The sequence below is a fragment of the Scardinius erythrophthalmus genome (genome assembly GCF_964197995.2).
Source record: "Scardinius erythrophthalmus genome assembly, chromosome: 17".
Classification (NCBI taxonomy): domain Eukaryota; kingdom Metazoa; phylum Chordata; class Actinopteri; order Cypriniformes; family Leuciscidae; genus Scardinius; species Scardinius erythrophthalmus.
The window spans coordinates 15,728,170-15,753,446 of NC_138237.1; the positions used below are offsets into that span (position 1 = coordinate 15,728,170).

At 37.9% G+C, this 25,277-nt stretch overlaps 1 protein-coding gene across 1 annotated transcript; it reads right to left on the minus strand.

The window, feature by feature from the left end:
* Positions 1 to 289: 289 nt before the first annotated feature.
* On the minus strand, positions 290 to 25,225 carry LOC308705631 (dynein axonemal intermediate chain 1-like; the record flags this gene model as incomplete). Its single annotated transcript, XM_081390721.1, has 18 exons — positions 290 to 370; positions 4,684 to 4,866; positions 7,758 to 7,857; positions 9,921 to 10,069; positions 16,250 to 16,326; positions 20,039 to 20,120; positions 20,205 to 20,294; positions 22,622 to 22,869; positions 22,956 to 22,999; positions 23,091 to 23,208; positions 23,337 to 23,421; positions 23,556 to 23,684; positions 23,822 to 23,881; positions 24,118 to 24,363; positions 24,469 to 24,549; positions 24,659 to 24,754; positions 24,852 to 24,920; positions 25,184 to 25,225. The coding sequence occupies 18 exons, from the start codon at positions 25,223 to 25,225 to the stop codon at positions 290 to 292; spliced, it is 1,980 nt and encodes a 659-aa protein (XP_081246847.1).
* Between the last annotated feature and the right edge of the window lie 52 nt (positions 25,226 to 25,277).

Genomic DNA, 25,277 nt, shown 5'->3' on the forward strand with positions numbered 1-25,277 from the left:
CAAACAATAGTATTTATTAAAAATATGGTGGATTTGCTCGACTGACATGATAGTCGCAAGTAGAGTGAAACAAACGGTAAGAGTGCTGTTACTGCGCGAATATTGCACGGCTGGAAAAGGCTCTCAGCCAATCAGATTCAAGAAACAGAAAGAACCGTTGTATATATATATATATATATATATATATATATATATATATATATATATATATATATATATATATATATATATATATATATTGCAGCCGCCCTGGTCTCACTCTGCCTCAGTTCTAATGTCTCTTGCCAAGTTATCTCAGCGAGCTCAACAGTTGCTCCATCTTTGCTATTTCCACCTCCGGTCCCTTCGGCAACTCCTGACCCTTCTTCTCCTGCAGAGCCAAAGAGAAAAATGAAGAGAATGAGATGAGTCAGCTGCTGGTAGTGAGAGAACTGACCCAGGGGTGCCAGTAACAATCACAAACACTTCTCAGTGTGAAGCTCTCATTTAAACGTTTCCATCTCGACTGAGCTGAGGTAATGAGAGAGGTGTTAGCAAGGTGTTATTTCCTCTGTGTGCTGTGGCGGAAAAAACCCGTTAACGCCACCATCAGAGACCCGCTTTAATCTCACATGACATTTGTCTGAGATGATTACAGTGACACATTGTTTCCTCGGAGGAGAATAATCAAACATCACTATGTATGCTGACCATACCAACACCGTAATGAACTAAACCAGACTAGACCAGCTTCTCAACAGAGAAATTCACTTGCACTAATTAAACACTCTCCAGTTCCTGTCAATCATTAGGCAAAAGAATCATGAGTCTGGTAATCACTTCAAGAACATCTGCTAAATTTGCTCAGCAGAATGCTAATGTTCAGATATCCACAGATCTGTAGTGGAGGGATCTTCAATGAGCTCTAATAAGTAGCTCAAGGTTACAGCTATTCATAGAATCCATCAAATCCTAACCAGGAAGCGCTGTTAGGGAAATAAATTTGAGAGAGTGAGATATGTCAATCAAAGGGACTTAAGCATTTAGGGAATGACAGGATGTTTTTTGCTCCAGAGAACTTGTCTTCATGCTAGTCTTTGCCTTAGTTTCAACAGAGGAAAATATACAATATATAACAGGAAAAAAAAGACCTTCAGACCATCTTTGTTGACCTCATTAGCTTGGAAAATGTTCAGCCTTGAGGTGCACAAATATGTATAAACTCAGAAAACTGCTTTTTTTTTCAGCAAATGTCTTAACTTGTGTAACTATTGGAATAAGCATAAAATATTCAACAACTAAGACACTGAACAATATCAAAAGTAGCAGTCAGTATTCTGCTGTGGTCACCAGCTGCTGTTGGGAGTCTCTGGTGACCCAAAATGAAACAAAGTAAACTAAAAAATTATAAAAAATGTTCCCTTCAACTAAATGACATTTACTAAACAGGGCAAATTAGTGTGAGAGCATGCCTTTTTTTGGTGTTAAATAATGGCACAAATACCAGTAAATTGACTAGCGCAAACCTTAGTCAATCACCTTGCGTGATTCATTCAAAATTACTTCTCCCATAAATTTAGCGTCTGCAAGGAAAACTCCTACAAATGAAAATGAAAAAAGGTCAGCTGCAAAAATAACTGTCCACGCCTTTTCAGTGCAAATTTTTCACTGCGTGTCGTTTGTAAATCCTGACAGTAGTTTTTTAAAGGCAAGAGAAGGTTTGCTCTGGCGTTCTCAGTAAATGTGGCCCTAAATGACTTTGTTGACACTTGCTAGCTCTACAAACAAAAAAATAAATAAAATTGAAATGATATCTGGTTAAATCTTACTGTGGGAAAAAAAGTCACAGTCTTTTTTTGTTCGGGGTCTCCCCGGACCCCAGATTGGAAATGAATGGGGAAACGATAAAATCATATTTTTAGTGTGTCAAATACACACATCTGCAGTCCTCATGCCTCCTGCAGCAGGACTATGGCATGTTCACACAGGTGATCAGGGACCCTAAGCATCTTTCTTCTTTCTTCTGGTGGTGTGAGTCAGTAAAAAAGTTCTCTTTAGTGTCCTAAGTTATTGGAACTGTGAATTGTCTAGCGCATGTGAACTGTTAGTGTCTTATGGACTGTTCCACAGGCGCATTTACAATAATTGTTCATGGTTCACTGAACAAGCATGTTCAAAAAACATTGTTCAAGCCCTTTCCAATAAAGATCTGTAAAGCTTATTTGTATTTTACAAAATGATCTTTAAAATACAGTATTCTGTAAAAGGGACGTTTCATTTTTTTTGTTCTCTTAGTTTATATGCAGCATAGATGAAAGAGACTTAAAAAAAATATATATTTTTTTTTTTTTACTTACAGACCCCCAAATGGTTGTGTGTGTGTATACAGTATAAACAGCTCTTCATTAATTCTAATACAGAAATTACTTATGAAGTTGCACAAATGAGTCTCATTTCCTAGTGAATGTGGCATCTGAAGTAGATTATTGTGAATCAGCAGAGAGTTCTTATGTAAGTGAAGAGGAAGATTTTATTGCTATTAAGTGGCTCTCTTGCCAAGAGGACTTCTAATGTTTATTGTAATTGTGGTCAATGTCTGATGCAAAACTGCAGAGTTTTCTGAGAAGTGGCTGACTGTTAAGACTGTTGTGGACTGAAATAGATTAGAAAATAAATCAGCAGCTGAGACAGCAAACTGTGGGCTCAGGAAAGAATACTGACCCGACTATAAATGCGGTGAATCTAAAACAGTCTGTAAATAGAGAACTGACTACAGGATTATTATGGATACTGTGATTGATAAGTCACCGGCACAAAGAGACATGGTGGAAAAAAGCATTTTGAAGGCTCATGTGAGGTGAGATATGTGTCGTTAATATAGTGTCCTGACCTGGGAAACAGCTGACTGATTCTATTGAGTTTGGAACACGCTGCTCTCAGTCACCGTTTCAGACGCCACCCCATGGGTCCCACCATTGCTTTAACATGTAGACAGGTATACATGTCTGGCTTCAGTGAGCATTGACCAATACTCACATTAGCACAACTGGAAACCTGAAAAGGTCAAGCACTTTATCCAAATAATCAATATCATCACAGTCCTTCATAAAGGTCTGTATTATAGAATTTGTTTTTGTGTCCTTTATTTTGTGATACTATTTTGAAGTATTTGATTTGTATTAAGGTGAAGTGTGCCATCCCCCCTCTATTTGTGCTGATGAAGTAACATATATAAGATATTTCAAATAATTTCATAAAAATAAAATATATATTTCAAATAATTTATCCTACCTAAATATTTTGATATCCAGCGACAACTATAAGTAATCCATTCTTATTGACTTATTGAATGTAAACTGGCCCTGTTTTGCCTTCAAACTGGCAATATATCAGCCAGATCAATGTTAACCAAAAGCATCGTAAGCACAAGTACATCACGGAATCCTTTGGCTCTAATGGTCTTTACAATTTACTCAGACTTACAATGTGTTTGGGAAATGAAGTATAGGTTGATTTAGCAGTTTTGACTGTCTGAATTGAACAGTTTTGAATATTTGCATATATTTGCTCTTCCTCAATGTAGAACTTAGTCTTTGGGGGTTGGGATCATCTGTAATATAGTGAGGAACTGACTAGTTCGCCTGAACAATATAAAATGGGAGAAAACTGTTTGGAAACAATTATTATCATTTTTTTGCAGTTTAGTTTTGTGCAAAAATAATCACTAATATCAGATGCAAATAAGCCTCTTGATGAGGCAAAACAGAAATTTATGTCAGTTTTAAATTCATTAGCCCAGCCATCTAAAATCAGCCACTGCATCAGGGGAGTAAGTGTGCTCTTTCAGAGGTAATAATGACATTAGGTTGAGGAAAGCTGGTGCATTACTGATGCTCATAAGTCATATTAAAACACATTGCACTCCAGCAGGTAAGTACAGCCATGGCAGCTTCTTACTTATCAAAAGCATTAGAGGACAGCAACTCAACCTGTGACACTGCATCATTAGAATGAACCATTTCAGTCAATCAAATATAATCACAAACAGAACACGTCCATACTAAGCACTGGCATCGATTGAAATCTCTAAACAACAATTTAAACATTTCACAAGTCGAGCTGTCACAGACGACAGTTTGTCTGTGAGGCCAACATTTTTTAATTAGGAGCAGCCATTGTTATTTACTATCTTACTTAATAAGCTAAAGGGCTCGATACATGATCAGTCAATGGATTGGTTTCTTTAGATGCAGAATGGAAATTATGAAGAACACAAAAGATGATTAAATGTGAAAAAGGGGCTGCATGTATTAAAGACAGACTACAGCAAATACAGAAAGTGGGAAATCTCTTTAGGATAATTAGGTCAAATATAGCAAGGGGTCAAGTTTTCGCTAGGAAACAGCCCCCAAATCCCAAAAATATTTTTGAACAGTAAGTGTACATTAAATATTTAAGGTGAAATGTATAATTTCTTGGTTGCTGAAATGTGCAGAGACAATTTGAAGTGTAAATTCAAAATGTCTGATTCAACCAATGGTGTGAGTTTGGGGGTGGAGCTACCTAAATAACAGTCACAAAGATGCAGATATAGCGATTCAGCACATGAAGTATTATTCAGCACAGCAGTGATTGAAACAGCACTGATCGATTAAGCATGTGATTTCATTGGAGGCCTATACATAATATTAGTGCTTCACTTACCTTAGGTTTCTTGCGGAGGTTGGGCGAGAGCTTGAGGCTGATGACATGGCCGCGGTCATCACCCACGATGATAATGGGATTGACAGGATTGAATTCAATGTGCAAGAGCCTGGTCTTCTTGGACACCACTTTTTGTTGGCAGAGAGCCTCATATTTGTTGATGCTGAGGTCAAACACATGAACCTGAGAGAAAAAAAGAAGAGGAACAGGAAGATTTAGTCTTTGTCATTAATATATGTGGCATCAGTTTATGTTTTGATGTTTTCAGTGTGAAGCAGACATTAGCACCTCTATAATTTATTCTCTTGCTTTGGCTCTGAGTGTCAGAAAGCCTAAGATGCATTTGAGTTTGTGTGTGCGCGCTTGCATTTCAATATATTCATATGTATAAGCACAAGAATGCGTTTGACTGTGGAGGTGTAAGAATGCAGACCATCTGCTGTGGAGGATCGTATTAATTGTGTGATAGTACTGTATGTATAGCGAGGTAGTATAAATATGGAATAATAGATATATTTAAATGTATCATTAAATAAATTATTAAAATATATTTAGTCTCTCAGAAATGCAGATTAAGAATGAGTCTCTCTGAGGATGACAGTGCCCTAGGCGACAGATGAAGTCTGTGGATGATAGTATTTCATCATCTGCAATATTCACTAGGAAAAATCCAAATGATACAGAGAGAGGAGGGAGTGAGGGATGGGTGATTATAATTCCCATCATCCTCATTGTCATTCATCATCTATCATGCTGCCCACCTAAGCATGGTCTCTGCTCTGGCAGATGAAAGACAAGAGATGGGAGATTGGAGAAACAGAACACAGGTTTAGATACTCATTAGTAAATATTTGTCAAGCAGATTGGCTCATAATTAGTCAGCGAGTGCGAATCTATCTTAACAGACCGATGATATTCTGGGCAGCTGACGCAGCGATGCAGAGGACACACACCACGTCAGGACTAATGATGCCATCTGTAACTGCAGGAGTAACACCAAATCTAACACAACATATTTGGAGCAAAGAGCTTGAAGGAAGGAAGCCCCTTTAAAGATTAGCAATTGAGCATTTTGGTCCGTGTTCTGTCATTTCAAGATATGTCAGCAATGTTTATTTTTGTAGGTTTGCCTGTAATTAATGTCTTTATGGCATTTAGAAATAGCTGAGACAGCCCACTGGCAGCATAGAACTGGGGCTTCATTTATAAAACGTGCATACGCACAGATTTTATCTTAGAGTGTGCGAACACTAAAATCCAGACAACGTTCAGATTTGTAAAAACGGTCTTTGACGTGGAAAAGTGCTTAGCGCCACGTCCGGTCCCGGTTGTGGCAGAGAGTCAAAGTACTGCAGGCTCGCCATTCTCAAGAAAAGGATTTGGACATTGTCTGGTGCTCTTTTAGTATATGCTAATGATATTAATTAGGGGGCGTTTGAAACCATTCAAACCATTCAGGTGCACACAATGTCAAGATCATTTGCGATTTCTAGATTTCACATCATTTTTGTGCTTATACTCATTTCTCTGAATCACAAGTACACACATTTGTAATTTATCTTAGATCAAATGTAGGACAGTTTTACAAATGAGGCCCCAGGGCCCATACCAATACTAGTGCTATACTGGCATACATCAAATCACACAGAAGGAAGTCCAAAGCAAGCCAGATCAGGTAGGATTACATTTAAAGTCAATGTCAGGGCAATAGAGCAGATGGTGGCACACATGATGCTCGTGACATATATTGAGCTGTTGTCATTATGTAATGGTTATGCAATCCTTTCATTCTTTTACAAAAATTAGGCTTTTTTGACTATATTTAGTTAGTTTCCATTGGAGGACAGATATCTACTATTCTAAGTGGAGGACATTTCTGCATTTTTTATTACATTAATGATAATAGCAACAGTAACAGTTTCTGTCAGGACCTGACTAATATAGCCCCCTCCCCCCATGTTCATATTATAATTATTATAATTATTATTATTATTATTATTATCATATCGATTAAAAATTTTACTTTTGGTTTTATGTTTTTTTTTTTTTAATGAATGAGTATATGTTTGTTTATCATTATTGTTTGTTTCTAGAATACGACAACCCGACACATATTTTTTCTACATAACAATCTAAAACAGCACAGGATATTCTTCCAGACATTAATAAATACAAATAAATTAATTAAAGTAAGTAAATACATAAAAACACTGTACTATTGGAATGGCTGTAAAGCAGCATTCGAGTTGTTTGGTTTTGCTGGGGAACCGAGTGTGGTCTTTATTGGATCACGCTTTAATGGGCTTCCTGTAGAGGGCAGGTGTAATTTAGCTTGTCGGAATAAAGGTCCTTGCACACTGAGTCCGAAAATTTCGCATGCGTTTTTTCGCATTCGTGATTCGGTGGCTCTGAAATGTCAAAACACCATGACATGGTGTTGCAACACAGTGTTAGCAAATAACAGCAAAAGCCACCATGGCACGGCAGTTCAAACCATTCAAGATGACAGGTGACAGGTGATGCCTGAAGCAGCCTTAGACAAGTGCTTGAGACCAGCTGTGTGATTTGAAACTAATTGCTAATGATGGGCCACAGGATAGATGTCGTGGCTTTTGTCTCACACAAGCAGAGTGTGAGTGTTTGTGTGTGCTGGAGCTTACAGGTGCAGTCAAGCACTGTTGGAAAGACGTCCCACTGTCAGCCTGCCACTGTGTTTTATTAGCAATCATTAAATTCCCTCATAAGGGGGCGTGTGTGTGAATATCCCGTGTGTGAATCACACACTCCAAAGTTGACTGTTGATTTTTATGCACAATTTACAGACAATAAGACGTGCACTGTGTGCCATGATGACAGTTACGAAGTTTAACTCACTGAAACTGAGACCGGTTGGAAATCGGTTGCTTCTGGAGGAGGTGTTAGTGAGGCTAGTAAAGGGGCCTTCTAATAATTGTTATTATTAGAACAAGCAAACGGATGGATGGATTATTATTTTTTATTATTATCATTAAAATATGATTTGAAGCCACATTTTACCATTGTGTTTGTATTTGAGTAGTCAGTTGGCTGTTTACCTTTCCATCGTTGGTGATAGCAGCAAAGATAGTGGAGGAGTATGGAGCCCAGGCCACATCTGTCACTGAAGTTTTCAGTTCAAAAGTGAAAATGGGAGACCTGTGAGAGACATGCATAGACATGTATGAAGAATACTTCAGACAAGCTACTATTCAGTCAAAACAAAACTTTAACAGAAACTACATTGCTCCCATTCTGAATTAATCTAATGTTCAAATGTTGTCAGTTGTCAGTAACTGATGTCTAAAGAAGTGAAATATAAGTGAGACATCTTTAAAAACCTCATCAGGACTTCCCCGGGCAAGACTGTCACAATCACTAAGAAAAAAAGGGAAGGGGGTCTGAATCAATAGTTCCACATAATGCCAATAAAAGGAGTCTGCTTCTCATTTTGAGGTGATAAATGAATTTATCTCCTGGCGTTTGTCTGAGCCCCAGACCTGACAATACTCTTTATATCATGTCTGAGATCTTCATTTTTAAGATTCTTTGATCATTTGAAAAATAAACAGCATTTATATGAAATAGAAATGTATTTTCTGTCACTTTTGATCAATATAATGCTGTAGTGTAAGTGCTTTAACAATAATACACGCTTTTAAACCCCCCGGAATACCTTGCCCTATAGACTTTCATTGTAAATATTTGTGTTTGATTTTACAAACTGAAGGGGAAAGTAAACATTGTTGTCAGTGAAAAGAATGAAGTCACAGATGTTGAACAATCTTTTGTGAAATCTGTTGTCTATCCAGGTTTGTTTTACTGCCATAGAGCTTTACATCCCGAAGTATTCAATTTTTTTAATGGCAGAATAAGCTATTAGAAATGTGTTCATATGACAGAAGTTGAGTATGATTGGAAAAGTAAACCGAAATGTCAATTTCTATTAAATGAACACATTTCTAATTGCTTGATCTGCAATTGGAGATTGATAGACAACAGACAGATTTCCATTGCTGTTGTAAAGCACAAGAGCTCTCTGCTGGCAGTTTAGAGATACTGCATATAAAAACATCACTTAAAAGGATAGTTCACCCAAAAATGAAAATTGTATCATCATTTACACACCTTCAAGTTGTTCCAAGAGTTTCTTTGAATTGAATTGAAATGAATTGAATTGAACTGAAAAAAAAAAAAAAAAAAAAAAAAACTTTCTTCTGTTGAACACAAAAGAGTACCGTATATTTTTTTCCTACTATGGAAGTCAGTGGCTACCGTCAACTGTTTGATTACCAACATTCTTTAAAGTATCCTCCTTTGTGTTCAACAGAAGACAGAAACTCATGCAGGTTTGGAACAGCACAAAAATTCTTTATATTCAGTACATATGCAACTAAAACCGCCAGTAGGTGAAGGCAAGTGTTAGTAAGTGATTCAAGAGTGAATGTTGCTGGGAGAAGCAACTGTTTTGTTTTGTTGCAATATTTAATTTTCAAAATAGAGCAAAACCGTTAAAATGACAATATTGTGTCTAAAAATTGCTTATTAAACTGTTGTATAAAATTAATAATACATTTGCAATCGTGCTAAAATCATGAAAATATATTGGGGCTTGTGTTAAATTGCTTAACTACATTATGTTATAAATATAAAAAACAAGAACTCTGTAACACAGAAGAAATGTATTCTTCCACAGAAGAAATGTAACCAATAAGGTTACATTTATTAGCATTAGTTAACTACATTATTTAACATGAAATAATAATGATCTGCACTTCTACAGCATTTATTATCTTTGTTAATGTTAATTTTAACATTTACTAATTCATTATTAAAATCAGAAGTTGTATTTGTTAATATTAGACATGCACTGTGAAGTAACATGAACAAACAATGACCAGCTGGATTTTTATTAACTAACATTAACAAAGATGAACAAATACAGTAACAAATGTATTGCTCATGGTTAGTTAATGTTAGTTAATACATTTACTAATGATAACAAATGAGACCTTATTGTAAAGTGTTACTAAGAACTCATTCAGGGACAATTCATATCTTTTGAGGGGCTTTCTTTCTTTATTTTGGTGGCATTTCTGACCTTGTAAGGCACTACTTTATACCAATGCCAGCCTAGCTTGCTTGTTGTGAAGCTTAATGGAGAGCTACTGCCAAAATTATGCTGCCAGTAGATATAGTGCTGTAGGGACTAGTGCTCCTACTTAATTGTCTGATCCCATATTTTCACCATCCAGTCCCAACCGCAGGAGATGAAGACATTGGGATGGAAGGGATTCCACCTCACACGACTAACTGTCATGAAGTGTGCATCATACGTCTCCAGAAACTTGCTAGAATAGTATTTGGAGCCCTGTGAAAGACAAACATACACTTATTATTGGTTACATTTACATTTAAAAAAAATGCTGATTTGTACAGTGGGACACTTGCAGAAGTAGTGACATTAAAAATATTTTTTCTTTAAAACATCAGTGAATCCACAGTGACTTAGATTAGATTTAGATTAAAACTAGCTCACCTTTACACCATCTGGAATTTTTTTTGTTTCTGGTTTACTTGGCTTGCTTATTGTAGTCCATCATATCCGAAGATTAATCTTTTATCTCTTCTTTCAAGGCTATAATTTGAGTTGTACCAGTCCAATTGGAGATGCACATGATTTACTGCATTGCGGTGCAAATATGGCCTAACCTTGTGTTGGCAGGAAAAAGATCTAAGCATGTTTTAACATCCTTTTTTGTATAGTATCCCCTTTAGTGGAGAATTATACCATCACAACAGAGCTGGCATGATCAGCAGCAGTACTTTCTTTGGGTTTTGGATTCAACTTCTATTTCTTAAACAATGTTTTCTGCTTTTTCTGACAATCTGCCAAGTGCCAACCATGATGTAATTGGCCATACATTTCTTAGTAAATCATGATACTTCCTAACAATATGCCCAAACCAGAGCAGTTGTTGCTGTTTTACAATGGCCTCTAAAAGTTTTGGCAGTGACATAAATTGTGTGTTTTGCAAAGTTTGCATCTTCAGTTGTGTGAAATTGCTGCAAAGAATATTGCACCTTAAAGAACGTTGCTGCAAAGAATATTGCACTCATCAAGAACTTCAAGGAGAGAGGTTCAACTGCAGTGAGGAAGGCGTCTGGACGTCATAGGGCCCTATTTTAACTATCTAAGTGCCTGGTCTAAAGCGCAGGTCGCAATTGCACTTAGGGCGAGTCCAAATCCACTTTTGCTAGTTTAACGACAAGAAAAATGTGGCATGCGCGGCGCATGGTTTAAAAGGGTTTTCCCTATTCTCTTAATGAGTAATGAGTGTGATTTGGGCATAACGTGAAATAAACCAACCAGAGTATCATCTCCCATTCCCTTTAAAAGCCAGTTGCGCTCGCGCCTTGGTGGATTGCTATTTACATGACAAAATTTGCTGACTGAACACGTCTCCAGAGCGCAAACGGATCTGCTCGTGGACGAGGTTAGAGCGCGCAAGCAGACCATCTATGGGACAAGCCGAATTCCACCATATCTTTATGTACACAATATTAATCTTTTACATTGTAATCCTTTTATTTTTAATATTTGGCTAGTTTGTGTTTTGTGCACATTACTAACACGCTCTTTAAATAACAAAAAAATATTGCGCCATTGACTTTAGATCAGGTTTTGTTGGTCAATGGCGCAGTCTATTCAGTTGCCTCAAAATAGCATTGCGCCAACAATGCGCCTGAACACACCTCGTTTTCAGACCAGCACGCCCATGGGCGCATAAATAGGCGCAAATGCATTTGCTATTTAAACAACGTGGCGCAAGACATGAAAATGATAACTGCATTGGGCTGAAACTAGCAAAAAACGCACTTGGCTAGGGCCCCTAGAGTGTCCAGCAGGAACAAGAATCGTCTCCTCCTGAGGTTTCAGCAACAAAATTGTGTCACCACCAGTGTAGAGCTTGCTCAGTATTAGTAGCAGGTGGGTGTGAGTGCATCTGCATGCACAGTGAGGCGGAGACTTTTGGACAACAGTCTGGTGTCAAGAAGGGCAGCTAACTTCTATACAAGACAAAAATCAAGGATAAACTGAAATTCTGCAGAAGTACTAGGATTGGACAGCAAAAGACAAAGTGCAAAGATATTTTCTCTGATGAAGCCCCCTTCCGACTGTTTGGGACATCTGGAAAAAATCGATTGTCCAGAGAAGAAAAGGTGAATCCTACCATGAGTCCAGTGTCATCCCAACAGTGAATTAGAATTAGTGACCATCTGTGTGTGGGGTTGCTTTTCATCCAAGGGAGTGCCGGGCTCTTAATTCCATAGAGCAGGGGTTTTCAAATTGTGGGTTGCAGAGTGGGAAAAGTTGGGTCGCGCAAAGTCTCTTGGCTGCAGCTAAATTTACGTTTCCATGATTGACACACACACAAACAGTTGAGGTTTTAGCCCAAGTCTAGGGCTGCATGATATACCAACATTAAATAGAAATTGTGATATTGCTTTGTGCGATTTTCAGCTGCGTGTTTTGAGACACAGGTGTACGACTTGTAATAGCAGTGTTTTCAGGGTCTCAGAGTGACTCATTATTAAGTGGCTCAGTCCACATTTTTAATGAGAAGTAGAAGTAACTCCAATCACAATTAGTGTGTCGTTTCGTTCCTTAGTGTGCATTTGGTTACCTACAAACACATATGGAAACTGTCTGTAAAAAGTATTTCACATGTACATGAAACCCTTCCGGTTCTACTCGCACTGCTCCAAACGGGATTCAAACTGGCGTTTTCCGGCATGGGAGGCGGGCACTGACAAGGACGGAAAATGGCAGCCTCTAGAGTCAGTCGCTAGTGTGCCTCTTGAGGCCAGGGCAGGGAGGTTTACTCGCACAGCTCTTACTAGCTGGCCTCCATTACACTCACCCCCCTAAACCTTACTCCCATCCGGGTCACGGCACCAATGTAACCCATCCGGTTCTACTCGCACCACTCCTTTTTGTAGCAGTAAATGAAGAAATGTCATATCGATCAAAAGTTCAGTATGGAGTACCACAAGGCTCAGTACTAGGGCCGTTGCTGTTCACTCTGTAAATGCTACCCTTAGGAGATATCATTAGGAAGCATGGCATTAGTTTTCACTGTTATGCTGATGATACTCAGCTCTATATTTCTTCACACCCTTACCAATTCACAAAATTAACGGAATGCATAGCTGATATAAAACATTGGATGACTTGATGGCTGCTCTGTCAAGTCTTTGTCGTCGGTTAGGAACCTGGGTGTGCTCTTTGATATTCTTTTGAAAGTCACGTGTCTAGTATCTGTAAAACCGCATTTTTCCATCTTAAAAATATATCTAAATTATGTAATATGCTCTCAATGACAAATGCGGAACAGTTAGTTCATGCGTTCTTGACATCAAGGCTAGATTATTGTAATGCTCTTATGAGTGGTTGCCCTGCACGCTTAATAAACAAATTACAGCTGGTCCAAAACGCAGCAGCTCGAGTTCTTACCAGAACCAGTAAGTATGACCATATTAACCCTGTTCTGTCAACACTGCATTGGCTCCCTATCAAACATTGTATACATTTTTAAATATTGCTGATTACTTACAAAGCACTAAATGGTTTAGCTCCGCATTACTTGAGCAAGCTTTTAACGCATTATAGTCCTTCACGTCTATTGCGATCTCAAAATTCTGGCCAGTTGAGAATAACTAGAATATCAAAATCAACTGCTGGCGGTAGATCCTTTTCTTATTTAGCACCAAAACTTTGGAACAGTCTTCCTAACATTGTCCGGGAAGCAGACACACTCTGTCAGTTCAAAGCTAGACTAAAAACACATCTCTTTGACCTAGCATACACATAACACATTATAGACTTCTATTATTCAATATTAGGCTGCATAGATTAGGTCAGCCGGAACCGGGAACACTTCCCAAAAATCCTGATTTACTCGTTACATCTTAAGAAGAATGGCGTCTACACTAATATTAGTCTCTCTGTTTATCCCGAGGTTTACCGCAGTCCGCCAGATCCAGGCCGTATCCAGATCTGATGAAGGACCTGCGCCTGGAAGCGACGACAACGCAGTCCTAAAGTGTCAACTAGTCTCTCCCCTGTGAAGGACACCTTCCCTTCCCTTTACCTTTGTACAAATGAAGCATTGTCGGGATAATTCCGGTTAGCGTGGCTACGCGGAAGTGATGAAAATTCTGTATAATAAATTTTAAGGCCAGACAGGTGGTTTGTTGAGGGTTGGTTTGTAGGGAAGGACTACACGCCTGCGCACATATATTCAAACATGCATACCTATAGACTGAACTCGCCATCAGCGTTCTCACAGGTTCGCGTTTGTAAAGTTTGTGTAGAGAGAACTTAAGAGTTTTCTGTTAAAACGGTGTTGTGTAAGCGGCCCCTAAGTTAATAACTAATGATCGTTGTGACGGAAGTGACTCAATCAAAACTAACTTTAGCTGGACGTTAACTTTATTCTGGAGCTGCTATAAAGCCCAAAACAATCTCTGTTACTTTAATTTCCTATTATCACTGTAAAGCTGCTTTGAAACAATCGACATTGTTAAAAGCGCTATATAAATGAAGATGACTTGACTTGACTCCTAACGGGCGTTTTCTGGCATGGGAGGCAAACAAGGATGGAAAATCGCAGCCTCTAGCGTGCCTCTTGAGGCCAGGGCAGGGAGGTTTACTCGCACAGCTCTTACTAGCTGGCCTCCATTACATACACGCACAGAACGAGCATGAGAGCATTTCCTGCGCTGAACACCACAATGATTTCAACAACACTCACAGCACAGATTATAGCAGATCATAATCAGACTGGAGCATGTTTCCAGTTTTTATGGACATATCGAAATTTTACAATTAAAAAAATATAATTTTTTATTAAATACTCGTTTTCTGTATCTGTAAATTAAGTTTACAGTAATGTAAAACATTTTTTCTAATCTCAAATATTTTGGTGGGTCTTGAGATAGATGATCCTGGAATGGAAAAGTTTGGGAACCCCTGCCATAAAGAATCTGTGGTCAATCCACAAAAAGTGAGTGGACAAGCAGAAGCCCACAAATTGTAATCAAATTCAAGCGCTAATAAGGCAAGAATGGATCACCATCAATCAGAATTTGGCCCAGAAGCTGATATTCAGCATGCCAGAGCAAATTGCAGAGGTTATAAAGATGAAGAATCAACACTGTAAATATTGACTCTTTTTTTTGCCAATAAAAGCTTTAAAAACTTACAAATTAAATGCTTATCATTATTTTCCAGTATAACCATAGAAACATGTGAAAAAATGATCTACAAATACTGACCTTTGCAAAACAAAATTTGCCACTGACAATACTTTTTGCCATGGCTGTACAACAGGACAGCAGGTTTTAGTAAGTATCAGAATACAGCAGAAAGCAACATCAGATAGCGTTCTGATAGTGAGTCGCTTTAGTTGACCTGTGCTGAACTGATTTTGTAGAGACATGCCATTTTTATATGAAGACCAAAAAGTAGAAAGTGCGCCTTGGTGCTTTGACCTTAAATCTCTCATTAAAGATGGGCATTGTGGGAATGTGTGATAGCACAGTCTGCTTACAGACAGAGAAGGTCTGCTAATGTCAGGGAGAAGATAAATCATAAATCCTTCAGCGTCTGTATAGCTTTAAGGGCTTTTGCATTAGCATGCCACATAGAACCTTATTTCCGTAATTCATGCACATGGCAAATACCTCTGGTTTGATAAGTGGAATTAACAGAAATGTGTGTGTGTGTGTGTTTGTGTGTACCTACTTGATCATATTTCTGAGGCAAATTTGTACTCATAAGTGAACTAAATATGACAAAACCACCTTTTGGGGACATATTCATGTGTAAAAATAAATAAAAGTAATTTCGTTAATTTCCTTAGTCTTAAAAAAATTGTCAGAAAATAAGAAATGCTAATTTTAAGGTTAGGGTGTGGGATAACGTTAGGTTATAGTATTTATAACTAACTGTATGAACAAACAATAGAAGTCTATGGAATGTCCCTATTTAGATAGCTAATTAAACGTGTGTGAGTGTGTTTTGTAGAAGTGGAGGGATGTTGGAATCAGTAGGAGTGAAATTTAAAAGGAGAACATGTGTTTGCATGTGATGTTTGTAATTTAGAACAAAATAAGTTATCTGGCCTGTCAAAATGAATAGTTTGAATGCTAGTCTACCCCTTGCCGGCAGAGTGAAAAATACAAATAAAGAAAGAGAGACAGAGACAGAATGTTATTAGCTGGTGCCGCCCGTTCTGCTGTGATAACGGTGCAGAGACAGCCAATAAGAACACTTCCTCTCTGTTTGAGGACAGGGGTATTATATAAACAGTGACGGCCCAGCGGGAGACAACCACCACAAACACAACAAGCTACTGTACTACTCCCAGATTCAAACACAGAAGAATAATGAGATGACTCAAGACTGAAGATCTTCAGAGAAGATGTTCACAGGGCATTTGTTAATGCGGAATATATATATATATATGTATGGAATATAAATTACCTTGTGAATCTTTCCAGCTTCAGTGGCAACAAGAAAATGGTAGTCCTTTTGTTTATGAAAGTCCAAAGATGTTCCAGCTAGAACCACAAACAAAATATCTTCAGTGAGGATAATACATTAATGCATGCAACTATTTTATTTTTTACACCATTAACACATCTATCTATAAATTACAGAAACGTCTGTCTGTCTGTTATTCGCATCACTGTGTAGCCTGCTCCCTGAACCGTGTAGTTCAATTTTCCACATTTATTGTATGTCTTTATGCAAAGGATATCATTAAATATATCGGTAAAAGAAGCCCCAAGAAGGTTGTGGTTTAAAAATAAACATTCTGACATATACATCTGTCAGCTACACTATTTACTTCTGAATATTATATTTTATTCACGGCCATCATTTGTAGTAACCTATTCACAAACTGTTTGCTCAAGTGTAGCATTTTTTCGGAGTTCACTGTGTAGCCTGCTTCCTGAATTGTCGAGTTCACTGTGTAGCCTGCTCCCTGAATCGTCGAGTTCACTGTGTAGCCTGCTCTCTGAATCGTCGAGTTCACTGTGTAGCCTGCTCTCTGAATAGTCGAGTTCACTGTGTAGCCAAGGTAATGGAAAATAAAGTTATTTCACCTCATTTACCAGTTTCTATGTTATTTAATGACATTATTATTACTGAGAAGTCTTGGATGGCCTCACTTCTAAACCATCACTTTATTAATGCAATCCATACAGTTTCAATGTCAAACCCTAATCCAGTCTCAATGGATACTTAATTAACAACCTCAGCAGATGCCCAACTTTCTCCATCAAGCAACAATGGCTTCTCCTTTATGCCTCTTTCCACCTCTGAAGTCCAGGATGAACTCTCCAAGCTGAACACAAACAAATCTGCTGGCCTTGATGGTCTTGATCCCATGTTCTTAAAAGCAGCATCCCGCATTATTGCCGCTCCCGTCACAAGACTATTTAACATGTCCCTACAGCTCTCTGAGTTCCCTATTGATTGGAAATCAGCCATAATTTTTCCCCTCTTCAAAGGGGGTTCTGAATCTGACCCAAATTGTTATCGCCCAATTTCCATCCTACCATGCCTTGCCAAAGTTCTGGAGAAGCTCGTCCAAAAACAGTTAAATGATTTCCTGGATAAAAATCATATATTATTTGACATGCAATCTGGTTTTCGGACAGGACATGGGTGCATAACAGCCACCACAAAGGTCCTTGATGACGAAGGTCCTAGCCTTTCTTTTCCGCAATAAAGTTTCCTTTACTCATGCTACCAAATGCACCCTTGTTAAGATGACAGTACTGCCAATTTTGGACTATGGCGATATTATCTACAGAATGGCACCAAACACAGCCCTAAAAAAAACTTGACACACTCTATCATTCAGCCATCCGTTTTGCCACTAATATACCCTTTCACACTCATCACTGTGACCTGTATAAACTGGTGGGCTGGCCCTCCCTTTATACCCGGCGGCTCAATCATTGGTTTCTCTTCATATACAAGACAATTCTGGGCAAGACACCTCTCTATTTGTCATCTATTCTTCATGCTGCACATAACGCCTATCACACAAGATCAAGTAATTTGATTAAATTTAGTACCCCCCCTACTTCTACTACCTTTGGATATAATGCCTTCCACTTTGCAGCAGTACATGACTGGAACATACTACAAAATACCCTGAAACTTACATCTCTGATCCCAATCTCCACCTTTAAGCAAAACCTCCAAAATTACATAATTGACTCTTGTTCCTGCTGACAATTATGAACCATATTTATACACACATATTTAAGCACTTTATTCTTTTTCTTTTTCTCTTTTCTCTGTTGTCTACCTTTTTTAATTCAATTGCTTGTTCTATGTGTCATGTGTTTGACTATGTACAGTTGTACAGTATGTCCCTATTTATTCCTGTAGCCTCTTGGCCAGGTCATGTTTGTAAATGAGAAGTGGTTCTCAAACAGTTTACCTGGATAAATAAAGGTTAAATAAAAAAATAAAATAAACTGTGTAGCCTGCTCCCTGAATCGGCGAGTTCACTGTGTAGCCTGCTCCCTGAATCGTCGAGTTCACTGTGTAGCCTGCTCCCTGAATCGTCGAGTTCACTGTGTAGCCTGCTCTCTGAATCGGCGAGTTCACTGTGTAGCCTGCTCTCTGAATCGGCGAGTTCACTGTGTAGCCTGCTCCCTGAATCGTCGCGCAATTCCTTTGTGGATGTTAACTGAATCTGTAAGTCACCTACGCTGTTTACTTCTGTATATTATATCTATCTATAAATTACGGGAATGTCTTTCTGTGTGTGTGTGTGTGTGTGTGTGTGTGTGTGTGTGTGTGTGTGTGTGTGTGTGTGTGTGTGTGTGTGTGTGTGTGTGTGTGTGTGTGTGTGTGTGTGTGTGTGTGTGTTATTTGCATATCTCTCGAACCGTTCTCAAACTTGACAGGTGTCTTGCTATGGGCATGAGTAAGTGCAGTGCCAAGTTTGACGTTGTTTGGATTAGAAATGCAAAAGATATTGTTAAATATATATCGGTAAAAGAAACACACACTGGCTTTTGCCGCTCTAGCCGCTGGCCACTCCCCCTCTTACACTGCACACTGAGTGAGCACAGCCCAGGACTAGAGACAGAGAAGAAAGCAGCGGAGCTTAAGTAGCGTTTTCACGGAGTTCACTGAGTAGCCTGCTCCCTGAGTCGTGTAGTTCAATTTTCCACATTTATTGTACAGTATATCATTATATCAGTATCAGTATATGCTTTCTACCATGCACAAATAAAAATGTCACTGAACTTTTGCTGTGTAATTGTAACAATGAGCACCCAAATACACCAAACCAACAATTACTAAAAACACACACAAAAACTGATTTTGCACGGCTCCCTGAATTGACGCGCTTATTCATTTGTGGATGTTAACTGAATCTGTAAGTCAGCTATGCTGTTTACTTCTGAATATTATATTTCATTCTGGTGCACTTAATGTTATCGCTGCTGTGTAATAGTAGCCTATGCTATTCACCAACTAAACATATCCTATTCAATGCATTCACAGTCTCTTTCAGGGGCATCATTTGTAGTAGCCTATTCACAATCTGTTTGCTCAAGCATAGCGTTTTCTTGGAGTTCACTGTGTGCTTTCTACCATGCACAAATAAAAATGTCACTGAATTTTTGCTGTGTAATTGTAACAATGAGCACTCAAACACACCAAACCAACAATTACTAAAAACACACACAAAAACTAATTTTGCACAGGCATTTTGCCCTAGTTTATTCAATTCGCCATTTTAACAGTTTCTTTCTGTTCTGTCTGATTTCTAAAAAACAATCTGAAAATAAATGTAACTGACGAGAAGCTAAAACCAGATTCAAACATTTAACTTAAGTCATTTACATTCTTTTCATGGTGAAATTGAATTATTATCTCAACAGGAGAAATATCACCATGAATGAAGCACTGTCATACAAAATGTAAATGCTAATGTGCAGGCCGGTGGGAAAAACATCTTAACATCTAATATTATGTGCATAAAATTAGTGAATTATTGCTGATTTCTGTGTCTGTGATTACATTTCTTGTACTAAATTGTAAATATAGTCACAGCTGAAGGGGTTGAAGGCACAACATATAGCACAGCCTTTGTCCTTATACTGAGAGAAAAACCCCACTCACATCATCATCACATTTTTTATCAACATAATTGTGCTCAAATTGGTTGTGTGAAGAAGAATGAATGTATTAAATACTTAAAAGGTGTAATGTCTGGTGTAATGCGGTTCATACCTGTAGCAATGACATCCTTAAGGTCATCAGGAACTTTGTCCGTGGCTGGGAGTTTGATGATGTCTGTGAAGACTAGTTCATGCTGAAATCCAAATGATTGGCATCAATTAACCTCTTACAATAATGACTTGTTTTAGAATCAACTATTAGATATTTCCTTCTGTACCTTTACCAGAGTCCAAGACACCACTCGTCCATCAGCGGACACAGAGATGAAGTTGTGATTACTGTCCAAATCGTCTTTCTGCCACTTCACCTATAATGAAGACAATGAAACACAAAAACTATATCTCACAACAAGCGCTGGATAAAAATCTGTATCTATTTTTAAGTGCACTAACATTCAAAAGTTTGGGGTCGGTAAGATATTTTATTGTTTTTGAAAGAAGCCTCTTATGCTCACCAAGGCTATATTTATTTAATCAAAAATACAGTAAAACAATAATATTATGAAATTATGAAAAATATGAAACAGCCATTAATAGCCATATTCCAGTCTCCAGCATCACATGATTCTTCTGAAATCATTTTAATATACTGATTTGGTGGAAATATACTTAATGTTGGAAACAGTTGTACTACTTAATATTTTTGTGGAAGTATTCTTTGATGAATTGAAATTTCAAAATAATCTGTAAGAGAAAAAAAATCTAACTGATCCTAAACATTTGAACAGTAGCTTTAAAAATAGTGTATATTATCTAACCATTATGCAACCATAAATGGGCAATTCCATGCAAAGATCTCCCTTACCATGGGAAAAGAAAATTGGACACACAAACAGACATGTTCTTAAAATGTTCACCTTAGGTCCATACTTATTGTATGTAACCACACTCATTATATTATTTATAGATATTTGCTGTTTTGTTACATCATATATAAGGTGTGTGCCAAGCAGTTTTTAAAATGGCTGTGTTCTACTGTTTGTAAAAAAGGGAATAGATAGTTTAACAAAATTGTATCATTTGGCAATTTCCTGATTAACAAGAGTACGACAGAGCATTGTGTACACTTACCGTTAACAGCAAAGCTCTATAAGCCTCTTGTTAAATGTGTCTGTGAATTCCAGGGCCAAGTAACTTCCATAACGTTTTAGAGGATAAGTTTATGCTACACATACAATGTTGATGCAAAAATGTCCAAGCGTTTCAGTGCAATGTTTACTTTTAAATGTAACTTGTGTATAAATGTAACATGCAATGAACATTTTGTGCCCTTTTGTTACTTGTAAACACTTTAAAGGGGGGGGGGGGGGGGGTGAAATTCTATTTCATGCATACTGAGTTTTTTACACTGTTAAAGAGTTGGATTCCCATGCTAAACATGGACAAAGTTTCAAAAATTAAATTGTACGTTTGAAGGAGTATTTCTGGGCCAAAAATTGTCCTTCCGGTTTGTCACAAGTTTCGGAAAGTTTTTTTCGAGTATGGGTATGTGTGACGTCAGATGTAACGGAATTTCCTTATATGGGTCCTAAGGGCACTTCTCCGGTAAGATCGCGGGCGCGCGCGCACTCGTAGACTAGAGCAAGAGAGTGAAAGCAGTTCGCCATCAAAGCGCCCTGCCCGGCTTTTGGGAAGTCAGTGTAGCCAAAGAAGTGTGTTTTTGGTTGCCAGGGCAAGACAACCCTGCACAGATTCCCAAAGAACCCAGCGTAAAGGAACCTGTGGATGGAGTTTGTTTTCCTGAGCATAAACGGAGTTGTGTAAGACTGTTGTTCCCTGCATTTCGACGATGATTGTTTTATAAACAAAGACCAGATCGACGGATTTGCAGATCGTCTAATGCTTAAGGATCGAGCAGTCACAATGATAAAGGTTCGCGGTCGTGCGTTGGAACGGTGAGTAAAACTGTTGAACAATTGTCTCTGTGTGTTGTTAGCTAGGCGGGTAAGCACAGCTAAGCTTCGCTCACACGGCCCACCCCCAGCTCGTTTTTTTCCGGAAAGACTCGGTACAGTCTATCTTTCAATTAAAAATATAATAAAACAAAAGACTTTTTGGAGATATGAAGGATGCAATATTACTCTATAGATACTCAAGATTAACAGGAGATTGAGTGAAAATGAGCATTTCACCCCCCCTTTAATTTTACATTATGGGCGTGACGTTACAGACATAACATTACATGAAAGAAAATTCTAAAATCAAAGAAAACTCTTACAAAGAAAATTCTAAAATCAAACCCACATCTGATATTCAAAATGTAGTATGCTGAATTGTATATAAAAGGGACATTTTTAAAAATCTTATTTAGTGTAAAATTCAATCTGAAGAGTATATTAAAAATTGCAGTTTGATATTTATTTGTGGCACATGTCAAGTCGAGTGCACTTATTTTTCTGGCTGTGTACGATTTTGGTAAATATAGGTCATCCAGGATTTCTATACAGAAAATGTGCACACTACACTACACAATATACAATACTGCAATGGATATAACAGAACAAGTAAGAATAGTATTCTATTCTGACCAATATATTGAATATACAGCTCCATTGTCATATCATACAGTAGGTTATAATGAATAATGATGGTTTACTGATATTATTTTACCCATGACATATATGCTCACCCATACCTGCATCACAGCGCCTCTGTGTTTCCCGGAGCTGGCTGTGCTGTTATAAATAGGCTGATCACTCTTTTTCTTCAGGTTGTACACAGCAACACAACCGTCATGCAAACCCACAGCCACTAGGTAGGACAGTTGTTCATGGATGTCTACACACATTATGCCTGAGGTTGTGTTGAAGATGAATTCTGGGTAACTGGAGTTCTTCAGGGTGTAAAAGAGAAGCATGCCACGCTCCTCTTGGGTAAATTCATCTTGAGGGGTAAGATAAAATTCATTTCAAATGCTTACAAATGATTACTTGTCTAAGGTTTACTTTCAAAGTAAATAGTAAACTTACATGACCCAAGACCAACAGCGAACAAATCACAGTATTTAGGATTCCTTGAAATAAACAAATACAGATGTCATTAAAAGAAGTGCTTTTTATTTTACTCAAAAAACACATTTTGTTTGAATAAAGTATGAAACTCACCAGCAGAGGGCAGTCACAGACAATCCTTTAGCTTTATCATACTGGAGTTTCCACAGCGGGAGAAGAGTGCCCTTCTCTCCTCGAAATTCATCAGCTGCATCCTCAAAGTACATGAAATCTGAGATTTGGATATAAGATGTTTACATCAGAAAATTGCTCTCTTTTTGAACACTTTTTAATATCTGTCAATCTGTCAGATATCCACAATAAAGGGCAGAAGTAAAAATAAATCTTTTTCATAATTACCTTGTGCAACCTCATCAAAAATATTCTGATTCACCATACGCTCAATGATCTTGGCCGCATGAGCTAGTTGGGTTATGTCATCACTCTATAAGCACAACATGTTTTTCTCCCATTTAACTCAATCCTTCAAACAAATCAATCACACTATTGAACTAAATAAACATATGTCATTTTCTTGATTATTGTGTATGTACTTGGTTACAATCTGTGTCTAGCTACCTGAGTCTCTGCTTGAATCATTTTCTTCTTGTTTTTGTCCTCCTCCTTATTTAGGACCTGGCCTTCTTGCTTCTCTTTACTTTTCTCTCGCCTCTTAAGTTCCTCAACGTAAAAGTCATAGATCTCCCACTGCAGAAAGAGCAGTGTTTGCTGATATTTTACAAATCTGTATTCACCGTAATATAAACATAGTGCTGGTTTACTGCAGGTGTAGCACAAAAAAGTTGCTCAAAATCATTTACCAGCAAAGGCAAAGATTTTCTCACCTGATTGGCTGTAGCCGAGAAGTTTGCACGAGGAGGAGGCTCTGTTTGACAACTTATATCCTGCAAAACATAATTTTGATAAAAAAACAATAAAAAAAAAACCAGTGGCTTTTGCATAAACTGAAAATGCAGAAACCCTAACAAAGTCTTTCTATAGTCTTACAACAAGCTATGAGCAATCCCCATTTTGCCCTTGTAAAACCTGTACAGCAAATCACTTTTGATAAAAACCATCTACTAAATGACTACGTGGTAATAAGCAGATGGCATATATAAAAGTTCAGTAACCCTCTCACTCTTGGAGGGTTGTTTAGTGTCTGAGAGGCTCTCTCGTTGAAGTTGAACTGGTTGGTGAGTTTCCGCTCTTTCGCTCCAGCTTTGGCCACATTGTCTAGCTTCTCGGCTCCTTTGCCATCTTCCCTTTCAGCTTGTTTAGCCATCAATCTCCGACCTTCATCAGATTCCTTGTGAACAAGATTCCCTTCTAGTTCAAAGTGAATAGCCATCTGATCTACAAAGATGATAGGTTTATAGCAACCCTCCTGAAAAGACAACAGATTTTAGTTATTTGTTAGGCTGATGACTAGAAATCATCATGATTAAGGATCACAATTTCAAAAAGCTGTAGAGATGCAGCAGTATTTTACTTTGAAACCGTATCTGACAACGTTCTGTGGAGCATTTGGATTGTTTGCTGTTAGTACTCTGGTAATCTCTTCATTGAGCTCCTTATGAACACAAGAAACAGAAACATGTATAAATAATTATCCCAACATCACTATAAAGTGACATCATGTTGGCAGGGTCAGACCACAGGTCCTCTCCAGGTTTACACACTTCCTCAGTTAAATCCAGCTGGTCCGGAGGCTTCACAAGAGTCTTCCCTGGCATCCATTCTTCTCCTTCAGCTGTATCTGTTGCTTCCTCCTCATCCTACATGACAAAAGAGGTTTGAAAGCCCAATATCCTTTTGAAAGATATGTGACAACGAATTCAGTTCTACATGGATGAAAAGTGATTTGAAAGCTACCTTCTTCTTTCCAGCAGCTTTGACAACCTTTGCCACAGGTGCCTTTGGCTGGGAGTTAATATTTGTTGCCTGCATTTTAAGAGAGAAAATATCAACCTTATGGTCTTGACACCAGTGCATGATAAAATAATGTTGGCTTAAGGTTGGCTTAAGGCTATCCCAAAGGTTTAAAATGAAAATGTTAAAGTTATAGATAGAAAGTGATGGATTAAGCCAGAAAATGTAGTCTCGTAATAATAATAACGTTAAACGACAAAGCTGTAAACTTTAAATAGTAGATAACAATTAACGTTAGTTATTAATTTGCATTCGCTATAACATTGGTAACATACCTGTTTAGATTTCACTGTCCCAACTTTGTGAGGAACGGACATTTTTTTGTTTAACAATAAGATCTGTTATGCAGTCGAAAATACTCTGAAACTT